A 24,140-nucleotide genomic window follows, 5' to 3' on the forward strand; every position below is an offset into this window, starting at 1 on the left:
GGGCTGCAGGATATTGGACAAACATGCAACATGCGATATGGGTGTTGAACGTTGCAATATTATTATTACAATATTAAATATTAAATGTATCATCTCATTAAAATGTTTTCATGCGGCAAAATAAACAGGCTCAATGTATTCTAATTCAATTACAATGTAATAACTTGGTTTTATGTTGTATAGCAGTATTTCTTAAATATTTTCTAAAGTTATTCAATGTAATAATGCTCTCAGATGATGTTCTCTTATTGGATGGTGATGCGCATTTAAGAGTGCAGCTGATCAAAGTCAGATAAAGCATATAAATTCCATCTGAAAATATTCATTTATCGTACGTGCTGTTATCGCGATATTTTTGCAATATATTATATTGTGCAGCCCTATTGTGTAATATATAATCTTGAGAACCACATATTTTGTTTACCAAATAATTCCATCAATATTTATTCATAATAATGATGGTTTAAGTATTGTTCTGAATTAGAGGGTGTTCCAAACTTTTGACTGGTACCAGATATGAAGTTCCCTTTGCTTACTTGTAGATTTTGTGGGAGGGAACTAGCCTCTCTTTCATAATGAAACATTCACTTATTTGCTGTTTTATGCCCTGGCAAATACAAAGTTGTGCTTTGCTGCCATCTTGTGGCATCTAAAGGCTCTGAGAGAAAGTTTGGGGAGCTGCCAATTTCTTGGTATTTTTCTTATTTTTTTTTTTGCAACATGGCTCAGTCCTTATAACGCACTTTATACTGTTTTATAATGTTTGAGTGTGTCCTTGTAATCACAACCAGTCAGTCCAACAGCATCACTCTGTAATCAAATCCAATTTCTGAGGGAGTTGCAATTTCTAATTCGGTCTCAGCATCCCCGTTAAGCGTCTTGTTTTCCTGTTTCTCAGGTCAGCTCTGCAAAGTTGGCCAGAAGACCACGTGGAGGACCAGCGCACTTTACTGGACTCTGTGTCTCCCGTACCCCCTCATCCACCTCCGCACCACGTAACCCACTTGGTTGGACCCCTGACCCAGTCGTCTCCTTGCGTAGCACCCCACCACCGCCTCAGCCTCAACCAGGACGCCTCTGGCTCCAACTGTTCCCTGTCGCGCAGCCGCTCGCGCGAGAGCTTCCACAGCATGAGGCGCGCGTCCTCTGTCGACGAGATTGAGGCCATGAGGCCCGACTGGGACCGGAAAAACCGGCGAGCCAGTGTCCGACTGGGAAGCACTGGTGCGATACACTAAACCCGATGGCCTTTTTTTTTATTTCGGGGTGTCGTTTTAACCACCTTGTGCGCCGCCGCGTGTTTGCAGGTGCAGTGAACAGTAAGTCCAACATACTGAACTCCACGTCAGACTCTGACCTCATGCGGTACCGTACCATCTCCAAAATTCCTCAGATCACCCTCAACTTTGTGGATTTCAAACCCGACCCGCTCATCGCCCTGCCCACAGGGGAGATGGACATCATTGCGCCTTGCAAACTCATCGACCGTACGCACAATGTGACGGAAAAAGTCACACAGGTAGGGCGGAGTTTCTTTCTCGTGTGCACGAAAGAGGCGGAGTGTGTGTCATTTGTTGCTGATAATGAGCTGCCTTTACCCCATGTGGCCTTTTATGAAGCTCCTCACAATGTCACGCAACATTAACTTTGGGTTGAAATGGACTAGCCCAGATCATGCGCTCCGTGGTCACTTGGACTTGAAAAAAGAAAAAGTTGCTGAAAGTGGCTGAAATTCCTTTGAAGTGTTTTGTGTAGCAATGGGCTGTGGTCATTTGCGACTCAAGGTGGGAATGGATGAATCATGACTCCAAGAAGGTGCTTTTTGTTCAACGTATGCCCTGGACTGACTTGATTTTGCTGGATGAATGAGCAGAAGTGAAGGTCACCTCATTTCAATGTTTGATCAGTGGTGAGCCGTGGATTTGATAGCTGGGTTTTCAATCCGCCGCTTGATTCCACCACTGCCACGTACTATACGAAAAATGTACAAGACTAGCACCTACTCGTGCCACGTAAAACATCTGGAGTTCGGCTGTGCTGTCCCTGACCGCCTATCGCAGTTGTTTTTAGATCAATTCCAAGGCGTGAATAGCTCTGGACGCTATTTTGTCTCTATTTTAAAGACGCTGACTTACAGTATATGCACGTGTGCAAAAGTGTCATTCTACATTGTTGCCAGTAGGGAAAGTAAAACAAATGAAGACTGATGATGATTATAGGGGTCTCTTGTTACCTTCTGATTCAATTAGATTACTTAAATTAAATTGCTTTCAATTAGTTTTTTTTTTTTTTTTTTTACTGTGTGATGACATACTTTTAAAACAATATCTGTTACAAGGCATGTTTTCAAGACTAAAATATATCCATAATCTTTTAGTAAAACTTTACATTCCTGCTACTTTACATCTTTACAACCTTGAAGAAACTCATATGAGCAAGTGAAGGGGGGGGGGGAGTATTAAAGATTAAGTTAAGCCCTCTGTTAGGGCAGGAATCTACTGAGAGTTACTAAAGGGAATAGGAATGGTTTGATCCGATCATGCTTTTTTTTCTGTTGTTCTCAACAGACAATAATCCAGAGTTGATGATGCAACACAATGTAATCATGCTACAGTATGTAAGTTGCAGATGGCAAGGTCAAAACACAACCCCAACTTGCTTTGTGTGTGTGTGTGTGGGTGTGTGAGGGGGGGGTGCAATTTAAAACGTCATTACACCAAAATAACGTGCACATCATCTCATTTTGCATGCTTGAAGTCAGATTTGACGTGCGCTGTGAATTGAACCCCTCATGCGTTGGTTTGTGTGCTGAATGGCAGAGAAGTGCAGGGCTGTAATGTCAACTCAAGCCTGAAGATGGTAGCATCATATTGAGACTTTTAATTCCAAGGCCCTCAAAGTCCGATCCCGGCATATGAGTGAATAATTTAGATGCCCCATCAAACATCTTTAAAGGAAAGACTGACCTCTTTTTTTTTTTTTTTTTTCCATTTCAACGCGTGTTGTATCTTGTAGCACTCCCATTTATATTGGCTTTGGTTGTTGACTGCCTTGCAAAAGGAAATGACTAAAAAGTGAAGATAAAATGGAAGCAACGGAGGAGACGGGTACATCTTTGCATGGTGATAATTCACAGAGTAAATGTGTGGAATGTTATCAAAGACAATCAGTGCCATAATGGAGGGGAAAATAAGTCACTGACTTAAATCTTGCATCGATTTTGTTTTTCTTTTCAGCATTGCAATAACTACCACACCTCTTCAATGATTAATTTGGGATCCATTTTCATCTTTCCGTAATGGGAGCATTACAAGTTCTAAAATGGAGACGATCCTAAATGCACATTCTAGGTCATATTGTATCATTCCAGTAGTGATTAGTTGATGGTAAACGTTGAAGGATGATGCATAGGCCCCATTAACTACTTACTGTAAGTAGAACTCACAATTTGTGCGCCGTTTCCTTTAAGTGGATGTCAAACAGACTGCACAACCTACATGAGCTTCCGACGCTGACCTCATCCAATATTCCACCCATTTCCATACATGGCGTTCGCCCAGACACGTGAACATGGACTTGAAATCTCCCCTGCATACTCAAACATAGAATCACTTGGATGCTTTCTTATACTAACTCGCAAGCACCTTAGCAGCCCGCTCGACGCGTCGTTTTGGATCCAATGGAGCAAGTAGGACGGATTTTTATATTTGAGGATTTAGCCTGTAGGTCAGGTGTGTGCGCGAGTGTGTGCGTGTTTATATGCGAGTGCACGCATCTAGCCTATATTTGCAGTTAAAAAAGAAAAAGCATTTCTATTAAGTTATCAAACAGATTATGAGTTGCATTCAGTTTGTTGAATTAAGTTTCCATTTTTAGCAGTGTAGGTGTAGCCACGCCTCTGCTGACTATTTTTGTACGCTTTGATTCCTTTTCTGGAACAATTTTAGCTGTGTCATTGCCAATGCAAAAAAAAAAAAGATGGTCCTGCCAATATGTATGTTTTTTTGGGGGGATATTTTACAACCTGTGCATTGTGCCAACAAACTGGAATCTGCAGGACGAAAAGAGTGGAGATTTGATATTATTGACAAAAACGGAGGGTAATTAGAACTTTATGCACTAAAAGACGCAAAAATAAACGTTTACAAAATCTTAAAAAGTAAAACGATTCCTCTACATGGCTAAAAATTGCCACAAGCAAGTTGAAAGGTGGTGAAATCAATTGAGGCCTGATCGTTAGTAAGTAACTTAGTTGTGCAATATTAGCAATAGTAAAAATATTAGCTAGTACAGTAAGTAACCCTGCACCAAAAAAAGAAAGAACTTGCGTATAATCCTTGTCGTTATCTGGCACTGAAAAATAGTTTAAAAATGCGGAAAAGATGAGGACATGCTGGAATGGGGCTGTGTTATTGATCGCCATTGGCTAAAATATGTTGCGTAATGACATTTTATTTGACAGTGTTGTTTTGTGATATGTTATTGCACAACGTATATTGTATTATGAGTACAGGGCTGGCACAAGCTACTGGAAAGTCAACAAAGTCCAACTGCTGTGGCGTCATCAGCATTACATTAAGTGAAATATACTGTAGGTCAGAGATATTTATTTAATGAGCGGAGATTATGGGAAGGCTTTCATTGACACGGGGGACTTGTCAATGAGAGGTCACAAGTAGCGATGTTTTTTAGCAGCGCCACTTGAATTTTTGTATTTTTTTTATTTATTTCTTTTTCTTTTTAAAGGCTGGACTCATCATTGCACTTGTTATGGTGAGCCATACACCTCTGGCAATGTCTCGGCAAAGCACTATGTTTGTGATCTAGGGCAGAAATTAATGAAAACGTGGGCTTTTCATCTCCACAATGAAAGGCGCTTTCAGTCCACCTGGAGGAAAATAACTTCATTTATTCTGTTTAGAGCTGCGGATGAGACAGACAAAGACTGTGGCTTGGTTTGACTTCACCCCCTAGTTACTATTACCCCTTTATGCATGCATGCATTGTCTGGAATAAAGAAAGCAAGCTCCTCATAATAGGCATCATATTACAAGCAGGCTGCTATGTTATGCACTTCCCCTTTATAATTTTTTTTTTTTTTGTATTGTTGTTTTTATCGCTCCGAGTGATGTTTTCAGTACGTCACTATTGTATAGTTGGGTATTTAAAAAAAAAAAGAGAGAGCTCCTTACTTGCTCTGGCACCAGTGGCGTAGTCTCTCAGTTAAATTGGCTGGAATGGAGTCTCGGAGCATGTGACACAGTCAACCTGCAGGACTGTAATTTAGCTGCCAGCTCTGTGGCTCCGCCTCAATACCTCAAACTGATTGAGTGTTTTCCCCATGTGAGTTCAATGACCCACAAAGTAAAGAAGCATCTTGTCGGTGTCTTGAAGCTATCCGCCATGTCTACTCTTTATTCAGATGAGGCGTATTGTAAATCGTTGAGTGGGTCTAATCATCATTCTTTTGCGTATTTCTCAACATACATGATGGATTTAATTATGACCTACTATGATTATCAACGCCAGTGTTAAAAGTTTCAGTATGCTACTATTGTGTGCCAAGTCCTTGATTTGCCGATATTTATCGTGTTAACCTAGAGCAATTATCATATGTCAACCGTCTAAATATGTCTGGTCTTATATTTCAATCCATCTATGATTGGTTAGCAAACCTTTTGACCTAGCTGCTGTATGTTCGTGTCCAGCTTATAGACAGTTAGTTTCAAGAAAGTTATCGTTGGAGAAGCCCCAAGCTCAGGGAGAAAATGCAAACTCCACACAGGAGGTCCGAGTCAAGATTCAAGCCCGACTCCGATGTAGACATGCTAACCACTTCCCGGCCGTGCTGCGCACTCGGAGGTTCCACTCTGTCATTAATATTTCACTCCAACAGCATATCCACAAGAGGCACATCTCCACTCCAAGATGCACTGTATCACGGGAGCCTTTCAGACAGAATAATCAATTAAGTGCCACAAAACTGCCTGTGACTCAGATATCTCATTTTATACTTGCGGTGAAAAGGATTCTTAGGCGTAATCCGACTGAATTGAAACGAATACGTTACTTGGCATCATCCGTTTGCCGCGGCACATTTGAAGTCCGGGCACAAATTGATAGACTGGGCTTTCATGTGAATGAGTCATGCACAAACAGAAATGCGATTGTTGAACATTGTCCAAAACAACTTTGCGAGCAGATAATCTATGTCTAACTAATCTGTTTCCCTTTCTGCTTCCCTCAAACAGCATTAAGCAGGCATTGATTTTGCCATTTGCAACGCTCTATATAACTTTAGTTGCTCGAAAGCAAATCCGGGCTTTGTCTGTGAAAGAACATGATGACACTGTCCCACGGGGCAATCACAATTGATTTGAGTTGAAATGGAAAATGTTCCATCATTAACACGTGTGAGGTATTACTTCTAAATTAACTGGCAGGAACAATGTAGCTTTACTTCAAGGTTGTGTGGATTTAGCCGTGCATGTGAAACTCCGAAGATTTGAACATGCAACTCTAATTGAGCGATCATATAATCGGAACGTCATTCCAGGCAAAATACTTCCACTTTTGTTTTCCAGATAACAACAATGGGTGGCCTAACCCTAACCGGAACCAAGCCTGTTAGCAATGATTCACGATTCTGTTCATTGTCTTCAACGTTTTATCTTTTACATTTTAAACTCTCGCTACTTGTGGTCTATGGTCTTCATTTTTGCTCTCTGCCTGTTATCCCTGAGCACGCTCCCGTTATCCCCCTTCCCCATCTGCACTGTTGCATTGTTGTGACCCATTTCCTTCGCCCTGGCCCCATTAATCATAGGGCTCCTCATCATAACAGGTAATTGAATCGGAGAAGGAGGGAAGTTTTAGGAAAACACAAACATTGATTAGTTTGCCATTTCTGTTTGCCATTTCTGTTGCTTTCATGTCAGGGTGGATTTACACTGCAGGTTCAAGTGCCCGAATGATCATTTTGATGGCGTGCATTGTGACACTACCCATATGACCCTGTAGCCCTTACTACATCGTCCTTCTATGCGTTTCCATAGTCATAATGTTGCATACCAAAGATGCGTGCTTCATTTAGCAGTCAGACGGTGCTGCTGCATAGCACTCCATCCGTTTTTTATCATGTTATCAATAGTGTTGCTGTTGAGCTGCCGCCTTTCTAAACTCACAGTTGGGTAAGACGCGGTGTCTACCCCGGTGACTGGTCATCAGCCATTCGCAGTGCTGCTGCATGTGCAGAGAGCAAATTAGAATCCCTGAAATGAATTCTTGGGACTCCATTTAAATGACCTGAGATGCACTCCGTTGTTATGTCGTACAATCAATCCCAGCGGTCCGACGGTTGCACTAAGATCAGGTACAGTAAGTGAGCCAGTCAGGCACCCACCTCGGACCAATCCATCATGCCGCCAGCAATGGGGAGGGCGGGGCAGTGAAGCCGGCTCATCTCAAGAGGCAGTGGAGTGAACCAAGTACAGAGCCATAGTGCTCTATCACTGACACACAAGCATACACATATGCAGCATGTTTTGTTGAACCCCACAGCTATCGTATAATAGTTTGTGAAGCATTATTGCTATTACTCTGTGAGGTTGTGTACTACATCAGAAAATGTGTTATTCTGCAGTTGGTTTTGATAATTAGAATTCCTGTCAGGGCATTTTAGCATAGATACTCAATTACATGCAGTGGGGCGACATGGCTTGGAGGGTGACGTGGTCATCTCTCAAACTGTAGGTTTTGTGTGTTGGATCCCCGGCTCCCTTGTGACCATGTCGATGTATTCAGGAAGATGCCCAGTAGCTCCAGTATGTGAATGAGCTGGTCTTTTGCAATCGTTACTAAATATGACATTTTATCAGAGTTACTCGATGAATGAGATGCCAGTGTCATAGTGTTTTGAGTCGCTTTAAGGTAAAAAGGAAAAGAAAATCCATTCAAGTACTGGAAGAACATACCAACTCGTCAAAAGTCCATCTGGCTCCTTCTTATGCAAAGTTATATCCTGTAGGCATAGTTCTGAGCTGCTGGATCCGGATGATTCAGCTGCCCCACTTAACCCCAAAGCAAGTGGACTGTAATGGCAAAAGTTATTGTGTATTGTGTGATGCAAATAGTTTGATGGAAGTTGGTTGTTTAGTGAACAAAAACAAACCATGCTGTGCTTACAAACAACTGAATGTGAACTTTCTAAGTCAGCCGTAAGGTCAACACTTAGTGTGAATCAATAGCTGACTCACAGTGTTATGTCTCTCTCACACACATGTACACCCCCACGCACACACACACACACACACACACATCACGAATTGTGATTACCTTTAACAGTGCCGCAGGCTGTCCGGAGAATACGAAAGCTCTCCAGAGATTAGTGTGGTGGTGGCTCCTTGTCATTTGACAGGATCTGGAAGCAGTGGCTGCCATTTAAACCCAGTCATTATCTCTGACCCTTGTTCAGACCTTGAACCCCACAGAAATATCAGGGTAAATACCAGCCGAGTTGTGTGGCAACCACACATTTTTGGCACAGCACTACATTACTGTATTTAGAAGATGACACCCAGAGAGAGGGAAATTTGACTTGTTTGCTGCTGTTTGCTGTTTTCCCCACTGAGTCAAGATAATATTTTTTGCACTGTTGACTTTATTGGTTTGTCAATTTGACTTAATGTGAACTGAAAATATTTCTTTCATGCAATTAGATGGCCAAAAAGTAATCCCTTATTTTAGATTCTGAATTCTGAGGTGCCTTTGTATAGTCTTTTTAAATAGTACCGTCAACTGACAATCTGATGAGAACCATGCTCAGTTTGAATGACACCGTCACAGCAGTATATCAGTATATAATGTGCGTATTGTGAGCCACATGCACAATCCACATGCTACAAATGAAAATAATTTGTAGTCAGTTGTATCGATACCAACATAAAACCATTATTAACTATGCATGAAATGTTTTACGTTACATTTATCAGTAAGTAATAGTCTATAGTAGAAGCACCATGCAATATATGTGTAATTTGGAAAGTTGACGTATTTTTCCTTCCACTGTAATCGAAATATGTTCCAATAACAATGATATTATTCCAACTGTCAAAACTAATATTTTTCAAAAGCAGATGTCTCATATGATCGTGTATTCATGAAGTATACCTAATAAAATGGTCAGTGCTTGTACATTGAAAGTACCTCTTCTTAAATTATCATTGATGCCACAACCGATTGTAGTCAGTGTCCTCATCTTAGTTTGGCCAGGAGATGTGAGTATATGTGTATGGGGATTCTCCATTGTCTGCCCATTGGCCTGTGTGAGGACCATCTGCATGAGCAGCTTGCGCTGTGATGCACACAGACACAATAATTCTGGTTCATCTGTGTGCTAACAAATTACAGTGTGCACAAATCCCCAAATACCCGTTGCACTTGTACAGTATATCAGGTTGATAAATGGAGAGTTCAACAGTACATGCAAATGCGCACAGAAAAAAAACATACAACGGCCACATAAAACCAGGCCTCCTTGTATACAGTGCAGTGAGAAATAACCATCTCGTTCCTATTTAGGTTAGCTCTTTTCCTGACTGGAGAATTGCTTAGCACACCACTTTCCAATCTCGGAAAATGACCAAAGTATGCAGGAATGCCACGGGGATTTGTTGTTTCATCTGTGTTGTCCCACTACCGTCCCCACTAAGATGTCCTTATTTAGCTTCAAAATGCAATGGAGAATCCCATCACAACGTGCGTGTCCTGTCATGAGTTGCAGCCCGGGCTCATGAGAGTTGAGATTCTTGGCATAACACCTGCTGTGGTAAACTCATTTGCCCAAAAGTTAAACTCAGTGGGAAGCTTTTCTCTGCGCTTGGCTCTCTAATATACTCAACTTCACGTCTCTTTCTCACTTGGCCCGTCCACCTTAATCTCTCAGTGTTATTTAATTTGTTTGTGCCCTTTGGTTTTGTTACTTCATGCCTTTGTGGGTTTTATTAGTTTGCAGTGGAAGGGAAGCGAGGACGCTGAGTCTTAGAGAAGGATTTGCCGTTTTTAGGTGGAGTTGACAGTCTTTGAAATGAGCTATAAGACCAAGAGGAGGGTTTACTTTGACCAAAGGGTAGGGTTCAGCTCGGGGACATGTCTCCGGGGTAATCTTGGGACGTTGACACTGTGGCTCATTGCCGCCCTGATGTTGACCATCAGGATTTGGGATTACAACGCTGGAGTCAGCCCCCGTTGTAAGGCACGGTTGCGGAGAAGCCATTATTTGTGCACAATAATTTATGCAAACATCCTCCCATCTTTATATTACTGTAATGCTATGGTGGGAGCAAAGCTCTCAATTTGCAATGTCAAGAAACACTGTCAGTTGGCATTTTCATTGGCTAAAAACAGGAGAATTTTTCCTTTTTTTTCCTCCTCACAATAGCTTCTCATCATAATGGAGAGGTCTGATTTGGGGTTAAGCATTAGAACCAGCAACATCTGAAACTATCAAATTAGTTAATATTGTGCATTGTTGCAAGAACTTTAAAGAGCCCTTTATTTATGGTGAATTTGCAGTTGAGAGACTATAGTTTAATCCCCAAGTGTGAAATAGTGTTCACTTTAACAGATTGTGCCCGTTGTTGGCAACGTGTAAAAAAGGGAGGGTTATGGAATGAAATTTAAAGGTTGGCATGAGTCGGGATCACACAGTCTGTTGCAGGAAACACCTGAATAATTGGTTGGAAAAATCATCTCATGTTTTGGACCTGCTCAGTTTAGAAGGGCGAATTCTCATCCACACCTCGGGGTTCGAAAGATGGTACTTTCTGGATGGTTTTGCATATTGTTGCCAATCTTCTCTGCAGAGTAAATGATGTGCTGCACTTTGCCCTTGTCCTTGGCACTGGTTGCAGAGAGCCAGATGATGATGGAGGTGAGGATAGGCTTGATTGTGGTTGTTTTAAAGTGTATTGTTATTATGATTGACAGGTCAAGCTTCCAAAATGGAACGATGATCCAGACTGTGTTCTTCTAGAGGTAACAGGGAGAAGTGTTTATGGTCATTGAACAGTGATATGCAAAAAATATTTGACTGACTTGTTATTGGCCGCCATTATAATAATTAAGTGCGGCAGAAGTCCCGTTTCCAAGTTTTCAACTGCGCAGAGGCAACACACATTTAAAGGGTTCAGGGAAATTGAAGTTGACATTCAAAAAGTTGTTTCACAACTGCAGCATAAAATGAAATTGCTGAGCCAACATCAATGGAGATCACTGTAACTTCTTAAAATAGTCGTTGCAGTGACAACAAATGGACAGTTTAAGGATGACTTGCCCTGTTTAATCCTCTCCTCTCTCCCTCTCTTATTTTTATATACTTAAGTGCAGACTTTACTCAAAGGTCATTTGGAGTTTCGAACACAAGCAAAAGTAACAGGAGAGTGTGGCCAATTCATTCATTTTTGCTGTAAATTTCAATTTACTCACGCTGTATCTTTGGAATTATGGGTAGATAATTTCTTTCGACAAACTTTGTGCTTTCCATCACTTTGCATTTTAGCTTTGTCTCATCAGTCCATAAAATGTACCCCCGGATTTGTTTTATTCTCTGTAGTTTTGGGGAAATTGCAGCCTAGCCTTCTTATTCTGAGTGTTTTGTATCTTCTGTTTTATCCTCTAGCAGATTGGGAGACGTTCACTTCTGCCTTCTGGAGGTTGTTGCTGATTTCACGGCAGTTGGTTTTGGGTCTTCCTTTAAAATTTTCACAATGTTTCTGCCGTTAAACGTTGTCTTTGGTCTTCCCATTTGATGTCTGTTACTTAGTACATCAGTGGTGGCTGATATTATCCTGTAGCATCAGGATCTGAGGCACGGCAACAGGGTAAGCTAGTGTTAGCATAAATGTTCTTATTGTGTTTTCTTCAAAGATACGATACATTTACGACAGCCCGTGACCAGTTATCATAAATAATACCCTGTACTACCCGGTAATTTGATTTTGCTCATGGCAAAGTGTCAACAAGCTGTACCAAGTGGACTAAGCATTGCTTGTAGACTGGAGTGGAAAAGACACATGTTTTAACCATAACGTGATACATCTAATTTGTTCTTGCTATTCTCAGCATTACCATTCGTATAGCAATGTTGTTGACATCAGACACTGGGGAAATACTTCAGATAAGGGATTGCAGTGTTTATTTGCATAATTGTGTCCCATGAGACTGCTTACATAAATCTTTTGTTGACTCGGTCGTGACAGGGTGGGGTCATTCCAGGGGAAGGGCAAGCATTTTGTTGGGAATGTCTGTGATATCAGCGCTTTAAAAATGAAATGCTTTCCATCGTCAAGTGTCACTCAAAAGTGATCTGTGATGGCTTTAACTTGACATGGTGCTTGTTAGTGTCCTGTCATCTCTTTTTGTTCATGTCGACATACACACATGATGTGCAGTAGCATGTCCCTTACAAGGGAAGGGGAGACAAACATTCACTTCAAATCAAGTGTTTTCCAGGAAAAGCTTTTAGTCACCAGACAAGTGCCAGTGCATTCGACCTGGGGCATTTTGCAGTATGACATTCAACCTTGAAAGCAACCTGTTCTCTTTTTCCATCAAATTAACGTGAAAAGGCGTTAATGCTCGAGTTTTTTCTTTGTCTTAAAATGCCAATAACATTTAAAAAAAAAAAAAAGACGCCCCCCCTCCCCCTTAGCTAACGCAGCACATTAAGTTTTGACTTTTACATCATTTTATGTAATGGTAACCCCAAAGCACTGATCACTGAGTCCCCCAAAGTGTTTATCCATCAAATATTTAATTGCCCCGAACTAAAAATCAACCCTTGAATTAATACGCCGGCAATATGCCACTATTTCGCAATCCATCAAAATACCACCTAATTCTTCCCTAGTCTGCATTTTAATACTTAGTGATGCATACGTTATATACTCCCTTTTTTTTTTTTTAAGACTACATTTATCGCAAACAGCTCTTTAATTAAATTGAGCACTTCCTGCAACTTGATGTTGAGCAGCCATCCATTACCAGCTAATTAGCCAACTTGCACCACTGCTATGAAATTTCTCTGCATCATCTTAAGAGGTTTACCACCCTGCTTTCTCCGGCATCAACTCCAAAAGAAGCCTTGCCTGCCTGTCGAACCTCTACGGGAATATTCCTTCACCTATTTTCTCTCAAGCCAGCCAACTATCAGGTCAGGTATTCCTGCTTTAACATGACCCCTTAGAAGGAGTGAGCGGCGTTACATAAGTGGGAGCACAACTGTGGATAGGCGCACACATAGGCACTTCTCAGCAAATATTTTTAGTTGAAATTATAATTTGGCGAGGTTTTACAGTACATGTAAAAAGAAAAAAATATTTCCAAAAGTTGCCATTTAGTGCACTGGGCCTGTAAGTACAAAACAAAGCAAACACAACAATTTTATTCCAGTAGATTACTGTAGCTGCAAGGAGCAACACATTGAGGGCCCTGAGGTATTTTTTTTAAAGAGCCTCGATTTTCGCTGTTTGAAAGAGCAAATCGTTCACAGCCTCAGTAACTCCGCGGGGGTTTCACTATTCTTTCGCTGTTCACACCTATTTGCTCCTGCTTTGTTCCTCTATTTCTCCCTCCCATTGCCTCTGTTTGCCTGTCGTCTTAAAAGGTCATCCCCACCTGGAGCAGCCTGCAAAGAAAACTGTCACATCTAATCTGTCACAACACTCAACACGATTGTGTGTGAGTGTGTGTGTTAGTTCTGACACACTACACGTGTTACACAGTGACATTACAATTCAAATTCGGTGGATAATTGTAGTGCGGCCTTCGTAAATGTATCTCTTGTTTTAGACAGCCGGCTCCCACTTATTTGAGATTTTATTTTTTTTCAACTCTATCTCCAAATTATTGGTGTTATTTATTTATTTTTTTTACTTGAACCTTGTATTTAAAAGGAGTGTCATTTATTCAGGAATTTTCACTACCCCCTGTCCATATATAAGGGCAAGAGTAAAAACGATGTTTCCATGCTCATTTTACCAAAAATAAATAGAAAACAATCCGTCTTTTTTTTTTAATAGCTTTTGATTGTCAAATAAAGATGGGGGGTTAATGATACACGAACTGCAGGTAAGCGCTAGCCAATCACGATTATTATAATTATTATGAATAAATGATTCAGAATTGTAAGATAATCAGGCCACTGTTATCACTGCAGAAGACAAAAAAATAGCTCTTTAGTTGGTACATCCGATCGTTGATCCAAAGAACATTAATCTCGACTGACGATCAAGGTCAGAAAGACTTTGCATCACTGTCGAAAATGTCCTTAATGTCTTGCCCGTTTCCAAATTAAGAGAGGGTTTAAATATCGTGCGTGTCTGTTTATATCAGATATGCAGAACCAATGCCTCCCAAATGAGGTGGGAGAATCACGACATACTGTAAACGTAATTAATGAGTTTAATATTTGGTGGGGAGTTATCATCATATTCATATTTATTTGGATCTGGCTTCAGTATCCAGCTCCAAAAACAGACAACTTGGATGCAGCGAAAAGTACAATTTTACCTGCATACATTTAAACACTAACACGCAGTCTCATAATGAGTATGTTGAGTCACTGTGTTGTCAGTGCTGCTGAAACATGGCGGTCCTATGACATAATGAATTGGCCAGGAGCAAATCGTCGCTGTCCTGTGAAAAACGCGTCTCTCCAATTTTGGAAACTTTTTAAATTTTCACTTTAATGCGATGGAGATAAGTGTTTTTCACATGACAGCGACGAAATGCAAATTTACACGAGAGGCTGAATTAAGATTACTGCAACACCTATCGACACACATTATGGCGTTAAATACTCGTCATATTCATTGGCACGCAAATGGATATTGTGGCATTTTTGGAGCATGTCAGTTAGAAGTTTCCTATGAATCAATCATCACATCGGAAAGACACCCCAGCCAACAGATGGTTTGTTTATGTGACACTTTCCTGTCTGAAGTTTTTACATCTTGGATATTTTATGATGACTGTTGGATTACTTCCGTCACCAAGTTCTCCTCGTATGCTGTGATATCTAGAATATGACATCTGCCCCATTACGATAACGGTAACTTTCATACACTACAATTCTTTACAATATGACTAACAGTTGTGCCAGAATGGCCGCACTCTGCATTTTAGACATTGTTTTTTCTTTTTTTTGCTGTTACGTCTGCCAGCCAGTTGCATTGATTGTTTCGGAAGTACTATTCTGCAGCAGGTGCTCAGATAACTGTCCAATTGTTCAGTCTGATTAGAGAACTTTGAAAAAGACACAGAAGGTTAGCGAGGTCGCTGAGAGGTGAGGACAACATAAAGGACCCAGCAATTACTCAGAATGCCTTGTGAGTGACTTTGACTGGTCCCATTATAATATATTGCTTACTGAAGATGGCATTTGTCATGGCTCCGATCATGAAAAGTTGTTTTTTTTTCTTTCTAAAGGAAATGTCCCGGGCATGTGTGCATGTTCTCTCACCACTTATTCAGTAAACATCTGTAAAATGGCTTTCCTGAAGCTGCAAGCACTTTTGGCACCCATCATTGGAGTCATTGCTAATTTGACTCATTTCTTGCCTGAATTTTCATGCTCACCTGCTCCAGGCCTTCTCCACATGCATCGCCGTCCTGTTCATCCAACCTAATACACCACGCGTCCTTTGAATTGCCCTCAGCCAACCCTTGACTTCCAACTCTCCTCCCATTGCCTCCCTGGAGCTTTCTCCTCTCCCACGGCATCCTCATCGTCCTTCCTGATCGTACCCTCTACCACAGTCCCCAGTGGAAAGACTATCCTTTACTCTGACATCCATTTTTTTATCTCACACTTTTCTTGTTCAATCAATCCGCTCTCAATAAGACATAATTATTGAGGCTGACGGGACAGTTTGGAGGCCATCCTTTCCTTTGCCTCTCCTCGTGACTTTTGGTGTAACATTTGAGGCTTCTTAATGCCCTCCCATATGTTGCCACATGACAGTTGATGTCATTCATCCACGGTATTGTAGGTCTTTTATTTAGCCATGCAGCCTTCTTGCAGCGATAAAGGCCGTGAGTGATGGAGGAAGCAGTCCAAGTCGCTCGGCATTTGCCCTCACTGAGAGACAACCGAACTCTACGCAGACTCCAGAGTTAACTCAATGGAAACAACGAGTGTGTTTGCCAGAGCAAGAGTCACTCACTATCAGTAAGTGCCAGCACTGGTGGTGGCGTCTTTGACTGCAAATTACTCAGAGTGGAGTAAACCAGTTATGGTGTCATCATAGTGCATGTGAACAGTACATTTGTATAATAGTGACAATGTGAACCTGGAACAAGTTATTTCACTTGGCATTATAGCATGTAGCTCCTTTCAGAGAAAATATTGACACATAGTGGCTAATTTGGTCATTTTCATTTCGGGGTGTACTCACTTCTGTTGCCAGCAGTTTAGACATTCATGGCTGACTCACTATTTTTAAAGATATAATTTAGATGTATATTCAGCTGTATTTCTACATCAGTGTGTTGCTGCCATAATCACAACCTGAATAGACACCTAGACACACCGCACCTACAAGCAGTCCATAGTTACCACCTGCAAGTTTGAAGCAAATGAGTTCAAAGCCATGAAGGTGACTCACACTTTCAATAACACGTAATGACAAGAGCAGTATAGAACCATATATAGAACTGATGTCACAATGTCGTATGAACACCTGGCATTCTAAGCATATGGCCCACGGTCAGGGGCCCCTGAAGACCATCATCACATGCATGATCACTCGCATTCCCCTCCGGAACCTGTAAAACCTTAACCACACACGCAAATACTTGGGAGGAGGGAATCTTGCACGTGTCGGATGCTAAGGAAGTTGCATGGTCCCGTGTTCCCCTTTCTCCTCCCTAGTGTTGTAAGGCCCTTTCTGAGGGGTGAGGACATTCCGGTCGGACACTGACGTGGCGGGGCGGGGGCTTCGCGGTTGGGGTTCGGGCTGCCGACATCAGCAATAACAAAAACGTGAAGTGGGTCACCAGTATGTTCCTCAGAGAGGGAAGGTAATGATGTCATTTTTTATCAGCAATATCATGAAAGGAAAGTGTTTGTGTGTACATTATTAATATTTTTTTTTACTATAACTGGAACACCAGCATATCCTCAAATCACCCTGCGTGAAGGAGCCACAATGCCCGCAAGTGTCAGAAACATATTTGGCAAGAAGTCATTGAACTGAATATATGATACAGAATTTTTTTTTTTTCAATGTCCGAATTGGCAGTTGTGCATTGACCCCAACGTTATGTGCACACGTGGATGGGAACCATTTCTGTTTTTTGACCTATTGCGTTCCCATTCCCACCTTTTAAGCTGACGCACCAAAAATGCATTCGAGAAAAAATAAAGCTGATAGCAATACTTTGGAACAAGGCCGGCAATTTTGAAAATGAAAGGTGATTGGCCCAGGCCTCTGTCTGTCACATCTATTATGTTTTTGAGAGCTCATATATGATGGTCAAGGTGATGAAGCAAAGTTACAGTGGAGCAAGAGTCCCATTTAATCAATATAAGTTGCATGTTGTGACCGTACAGAAAACTGTGCCACAAAATTCTTATTACTGGTCGAAAAAGATCTCAGTTGAAGCCATTTTTCTTTACACAGTCAATTAAGCCACAGGGTAAGCCTCCAAAAGGTTTAACCTCTCAAGGTCCTTCCAAGACATTTCTTTGGAAATTAAATCACGGCAGGAAGTTGGCCGGCTCCACTTTTTTCCCCAATGAAGCCAACTTCCAGCAATACATAAATATGAATCTTTTAGGCTGATTGCATTTCTTTGTGCCGCCAAGTGACCAGATCAAAACAGTTCTTTAAACAATATGGTGTTTTACTGCTTCACAGGATACACAGACAAGGTGGGAATCATATATTACGGATGTGACATTCTCACAACAATAACATTGGTAGACTAATGTAACTTGTTCGTCACATTGTTTTCCACATTCACACACACGCACGCCCAGACACACACATGCCGTCATTGGCACACGTCATTTATCACAGTCACCTTAGCAGCCAAGACCCAGGGGGCATTTGAGAAGGCAACAAGGTAGTACCTGACATTGGGATTGTGTAAATCGTCCTCCCGCGCTATAATTAAATACGACTGGCCGCTCTTTTGTGAAATGGAACAGTAGCATAGTGGAAGCTACAACATGCTGACAACTCTTTTTAGGACGGTGCAACATTGATAGTTCTTTTTAGGAAAAGAATTGATGAAGACGGTTTTCGTGAAGCCATTCAGGATCGCCATGGTAACAACGCAGCAGTGACTCCTTGATTACGTTATTTTTTTTTTTTTTTCATTAGCTCCCTCTAAAGTGTTCAACTGGACATAAAGTCATCTACTGTGATGTTGCAGACCATCAAATGGATTTTGGATGTCATCCCCTGGAAATCCCTTTGCTTATTTCAAGACTTATTTAACCATTATTGGGGATTTAGTCATCTTGCTGGCTGTGCTCAATTCTAATTCTGCCAATATGGCACCGAGAGAGTGAATATGCCTGCTCTCTATCTCCGCCCTGCGGAAGACTGATGACCGGGAATCATCTGAGCATGGTAATAGAAAAGGAGAGCGGGGAGCCTCCATAATGTTTGTGACTAAAGATGAATTTATTCCACTCTGCAAAAGCGCCACGGTTAACCCGGGTTTCGTGCAGAACAGACAAAAGAGAAGTCCATAGCCCAGATGACGGAATACATCCGTGATAACCACACAAACTATGGTGAAAAGTCCGTTGCCAAGACCATTTTTTTCGCCTGCTATCATAGCTGAGCCTATTGTCTGAAGATTTCACATTTACAGTACATTCGGTGTCTGGCTCTGAAACAGCAAGCACGTAAACCGGTTGGGCTCATCGCTGGTTGAATATCAATAATCCAAATGTAAAGGTTAAAGTTCAGTATCTGCATGATGACTCCATTGCCATTGTTGTTGAAGTTTCTCCATTCAGAAACGTGGGGAAGGATCGATGTGTCACAGTGTAGCGAAAGAATGCAAGCCAACCGAGGTAACGAAACCCCGGAGCGTTTTATAGTCATAGCCAAGGACTTGTTAGGTCCCAAAACGAGGCCACGTGAAAAGAGGACATCCTAAATCTCCTCCAACCTGCAGTCTTCCTCCGGTCCAAAGGCAAGTCCTTACAGCTTGACCTACTGCCAGCCCAATGGATTGTTAAAATTGTGGCCCTCTTTTGTCTTCCGATTGTTGTGACCTGCTGGATTGCAGATGTCGCAGTGCCCTCTACTACAGGAATATACAACTCCTCTAGTGACCCCTTTCTAATGGCATTAATGTTACCACCTCTTCAGCATGAGCATCCCTAACCTGCTGCCTCTTCTGCCTTTGACCTTCCTTTGGCCAAATACAGCTGTTTGTTTGTATTAACTCGTGTAAAACCCCATACAGAGTCTTTAAAATACTCACATTTGGACATAGCCATGTTTAATTTCATTATACCACTAATCACCATCAGGAACTCAAATCAGTTGGACACCAAATATGGGTAGGTTGCGAACAGTATGCTGATGTATGGTGGAGAAAGACACATTTCTGTCTACTGATTGGTGAAGAATGTTCACTGTATTAAGAGAGAAGAATGGTTTGGGATATAAAACAAATAAGGGGAAAAAAGTGACTTAAAGTATATGAATTGGATCTGCAGGCCTTTTGGACCTATATCCAACTTTGTGGCCTGTCACTTTTACGTTCAAATATTCAGCTAAATGCAAGTGTAAATAAGGCCTGAAAGAAAAATTAAGCTAATTCATTGAAGACTTTTGAAGAGAAGTAGAGCCTGAGGAAGTAGCCATTTCAAGGAGCTGGTGATGGTCACCATTTAAGCCTAAGTATACTAATAATAATGTTGTCTGCAGCATCTCGATTCATGATCAATGACACAATTGCTGGGATCAAAATTGGTCCCTGCATGGGATTGGGACTGAGCCCTGCCGCCAATAGCGAAATCCAAGACACGCCTCTTGAAAGGTTTAGAATTGCCGATAGATGCAAAAGGTTGCAACAAAGCGTTACTTTTCTATTGGATGAAATGAAGCACCCCTCACCACCTCAACATTAGGACCTAATGTTTTGATAGGATTCTTAAATAGAATTATAGAAGTTCTTGCTTTTTTTTTTGGTAGTTCGTTTAAACTGAAATAGCTAGCTTTCTACTCATGGAGTGTGTTATGTGTATTAGTTTGAGGACCAAACTGCTCATAAGAATAGGCCCCATGTGCTGGGTTGTGTGTGTGTGTGTGTGTGTGTGTGTGTGTGTGTGTGTGCGTGTGTGTGTCCATTCGCTCCAAGCTAGGCGCTCCACGGTCCCCGTTCATGCAGCGCCAGCAAAGCCCTCACTCGGGATAATTACCAGAACTTGTCAGTGTCTTGCAAACTCACACTGCTGTGCCTGGAACAATTTGGGTTTGGTAATGAGACTCATAAAGCAAGAAGATTATTCTCAGTGCCATTCATCAAATAATATTTTCAAGCCATTAGATATTTAATTGTATTCCTCATTGGATGTGTCCAAAAAAAAAAAAAAGGGGGAAAGAGAAATCTATGTTTGACAAACAGACCATGTGACTCAGGTATATATTTATACGCACAAATAAGCACACACGCACACCTCGACTTACACAAAGTAGGTCAGCGAAAGGTAGCGCAACATTTGCTATGAATCATAACCTACCACCGGAGGAGTAGGCTTCCAAAGGATCAGTATGATGCACGGCTTGCTAAAGATCCACGATTGGCCAGTGTGACGCAAGCCAGCACGCATTTTATCTGCTCACTTGCTCTTGACTGGTCATTTTTCACATGTCAATTTGACACTTGTGGCCAGGTAAAGAATCACATAATTGGATTGCATAGCTAGTGCTTTTCACCCGTTGCAAAAATGCTGCCTGTTATTAAGCGACATTTAAAGTGCCAACCGTAGCAATTGAGTGTAAATAATGGAGAGCAAAGTGAAATGTCTGGATGCTAAAATGCTACAACCTGCTTTGACATGATTTAGTTGGAAAGGCTGAGGCATAAATTGTAGGGTGTATAACGGGAGGTTTGAAAGGGAAACACACTCAAGCAAGTGACACGGAGACGCAAAAAAGCTGCAGCGGCATAATCCCGGTCGAGGGCGTAAAACACTCTCATTCACACGCACGTTATCCAGCTGTGAGATCGGCAATGAGAAGCAGGACAGTCGCACGTCAGGAGAGAAAGATTCTGAATCAGAGTGGGCAGAGCAAGAGATTTTATTAAATAGATTTGAAATATTTCCGTATTTTAAAATGTTGTAGCGTGTTTTCTTGATTACGTTATATCGCTGTCGGCTCTTCAACTGCGCTCAAAGAATTAGAAATCAATATAATGTACTCATGTCTTATATATTTCACACAACCACCTGCTCCTCCATTTGTGTCGGACATCAGGTGCTTCCTTATTGGCTCGTCGTAAATATTCAACATGTCTGTTTGTCAGATTGACCATTATCAGAGACAGTCCGGGAGGTAAAATCCTTCTTAGCGCACCCCACGCCGCATGAAAATCGGTCAAAAATTAAACTTACCGACACCAGATCAGCAAAAACACGGATCACGACTGTTGTGCCGCTAACGTGGAGAGGCAGGGGGGGCCGGCGCTCGGAAGTTGGCGGAGATTCTGTCAAAATGTAGAGTAGCGATTCATGAAGTCAAGTGGAACATAACCGATAAACTGCCCGGAAACGAGTAGACTCCTTAAATAAGCACAAATAAGTTTAACGTTGTGAACGTTTATTGTGATTTATGTGTTTAACCAACATAGGTGCCACTAAATGAATTTAAAAAAAAAAAAAAGGGTTTTGTCGACGGGAGCTCCTAAAAGAAGGCAGTGCTCCTTTTGTTAAGAGAGAGAGCAAGAGAGCTTCACCGGCCGGGAGAGCGACACGGGGAGAGGGGAGGGAGGTTGCATAGGCGAGGGGGGGTGGGGTGGGGGGGGCTGAGTAGCTGAGCGGAGAGAAGTCTCAACAGCAGCAGCAGCAGCAGCAGTTAGTCTGAGCATTCACTGAGCGCCACAGCTGTGGATCTGATATGAGCTTGATCCTCGAGCCACCAAAGACTTTCAAAGACTGACGGGTGCTGAGAGACGGAGAGAGGAACCCGGCACAGGAGAAGAAGAAGAAGAAGAAGAAGCAGCAGCGGGGAAGAGGGACCAACCACAGGAGCCTAAAGATTGGGGCCCCCGTCAGTGATAGGGCGGTCGAAGGAGAGGAGGCGGAGGTGCCGGCACGGAGACGGCGCTGACTTTAGTGCCAACTTTGCCCTTTCCGCCTTTGGGAGGGAGCGAAGAGGGGAGGACAGCCGACGGAGTGGCAGGACGGGCGAGCGCAGATGGCGGGCGGGCACGGGGGGGCAGCTGGGGAGGCACGGGCGACGTCCGGCGGGACGCGGCCGTGCCCTTGGGCCGAGGGTCCTGGGCCGATCAGATGAGCGAGGTGTCGCTCAGCGGGAGGGACAGCCTTCCCCAGGAGGGGGGGAGAAACGCCAGGGTCCGACGGGCTGTCCGCATATCCTCCCTCGTGGCTCAGGAGGTGAGTGGGGGCGGGGGGGCGTGTTGTGATTTGAACGCGTGTGCGTGTTCCCGCTGCTGATTACATGATCAGAAAATGAAAAGTGTGAGGGTGTGAGGCAAGTGTGTGTGTGACAGCAATCAGGGAAATACATGCCCCGCATATGAGCGCGCATGTGTGTGCATTTACGTTCATCTTCAGTCTGGCCGCCGGTACATGTGACCTTTGACCTCATCACCGAGAGTTGCTTGTAATGTTGACGCCTAGAAATGTAGGAGAACATCATTCAGTCCTCAATCCTTTTGTGCATCATGGAAAAATAATTCCCGTTCTAGCTCACTGGAACATTTATTTCTGTTATTCCTCAATGAATAAAAAGACATCTTGCAATAAAAAAATAAAAACATGTCGTGGAAGAAACTCAACTGTACTTACTTTTTTTTTCTAGTCCAGACAGCAAACATTTAGTTGCTCATTTTTGGAGGGGTTTTTTTTGTGCTTAGCTATGTTGATGTGTATTTAGGAGCTTTATTTAGTCCAAAGTAGTGCTTTGGTGCTATCTTGTCCCGAATTTATGAATTACGAACCATTTTAGGGAGGGCGTCAATAACTCACTGGACATTTATTGTAAGCCCTTATGGGGAAATTTAACGGCATGTATCGACTCAGCATGGATTTGTGTAATTGCGGTTTAAACCACTGTTAAATTTCAAAAGTGCAGCCATGCTACCGGCACAAAGGAACCTTCGAGATTCATCTCGGACGATGAATAAAAGCAAGCAAGGCCGACAGATCAGGAGTGCCTGTATTGGCATTTTGGTCAAAGTGTGACAACTTGATTAACTTAAGTCAAAGACAACTATGTTAGGCTAATGGAGGAGATAAAAAGTGTTAAAGTGGCGTTAATCAAGAGCGAAACGCATATCGATTACATCGGGGCAAGCAGGTCAATTACAAAGCGTAACCGAACAACTTTGCCGATAGCTACTTTTAAAGAGCAAACATTTTGAACATGAAATCTGCCTGCAATGAAAGCACTGCTTGTGCGCGCGTGCATGCGTGTCAGCCAGGTCCCTCGGCGATCCGCGTTTCTTTGTGTTCATCCCGATCGTCTGCGCAGCGAGACGACGCATCTGCACCAAAGCGTCTGCGAACATCGGGGGCCCGAAGCGCCGCTCTTGTCCTCGCTCGTTGATGAGGACCCACTCGGCAGTTCTACTTGAGACCTCCCTGATGGTCCTCTTCAAACAGTTATGGAAGTGCATTGTTTCACTAGATCGGTGGAGACTGTCCGTTAGGGTGCGTTTTGACTCCTTTTACGAGAAAGTTCTTCAGATTTGAGTTACTGCCGACATTTCAAAAGCGCTATTTACGCTGTTATACGGGCGATATGGCATGAGTGAAAGTGACAGAAAAGAGAGAGAAATCCAACAAACAAGCAAAATGCAGTGCGTCTGGACTAAAAATAGAGATGTTCTTTTTTTTTTTATCTCAATATGTCCATTTGTGGCTA

General features: G+C 42.3%; 1 protein-coding gene across 3 annotated transcripts in view; it reads left to right on the plus strand.

The window, feature by feature from the left end:
* The window catches only part of kcnh2b (potassium voltage-gated channel, subfamily H (eag-related), member 2b), a 137,920-nt gene that overhangs the window by 75,014 nt on the left and 38,766 nt on the right, over positions 1–24,140 (plus strand). For all 3 annotated transcript variants that reach the window (XM_086020642.1, XM_086020643.1, XM_086020644.1), the window contains 2 exons: positions 899–1,224; positions 1,308–1,519. In XM_086020642.1, coding sequence (XP_085876768.1) covers positions 899–1,224; positions 1,308–1,519 — 538 coding nt within the window. The remainder of the gene's footprint in view (positions 1–898; positions 1,225–1,307; positions 1,520–24,140) is intronic.

This window comes from Filicampus tigris, chromosome 21 (assembly GCF_054856515.1).
Source record: "Filicampus tigris isolate MCC_2025a chromosome 21, RoL_Ftig_1.0, whole genome shotgun sequence".
NCBI lineage: Eukaryota > Metazoa > Chordata > Actinopteri > Syngnathiformes > Syngnathidae > Filicampus > Filicampus tigris.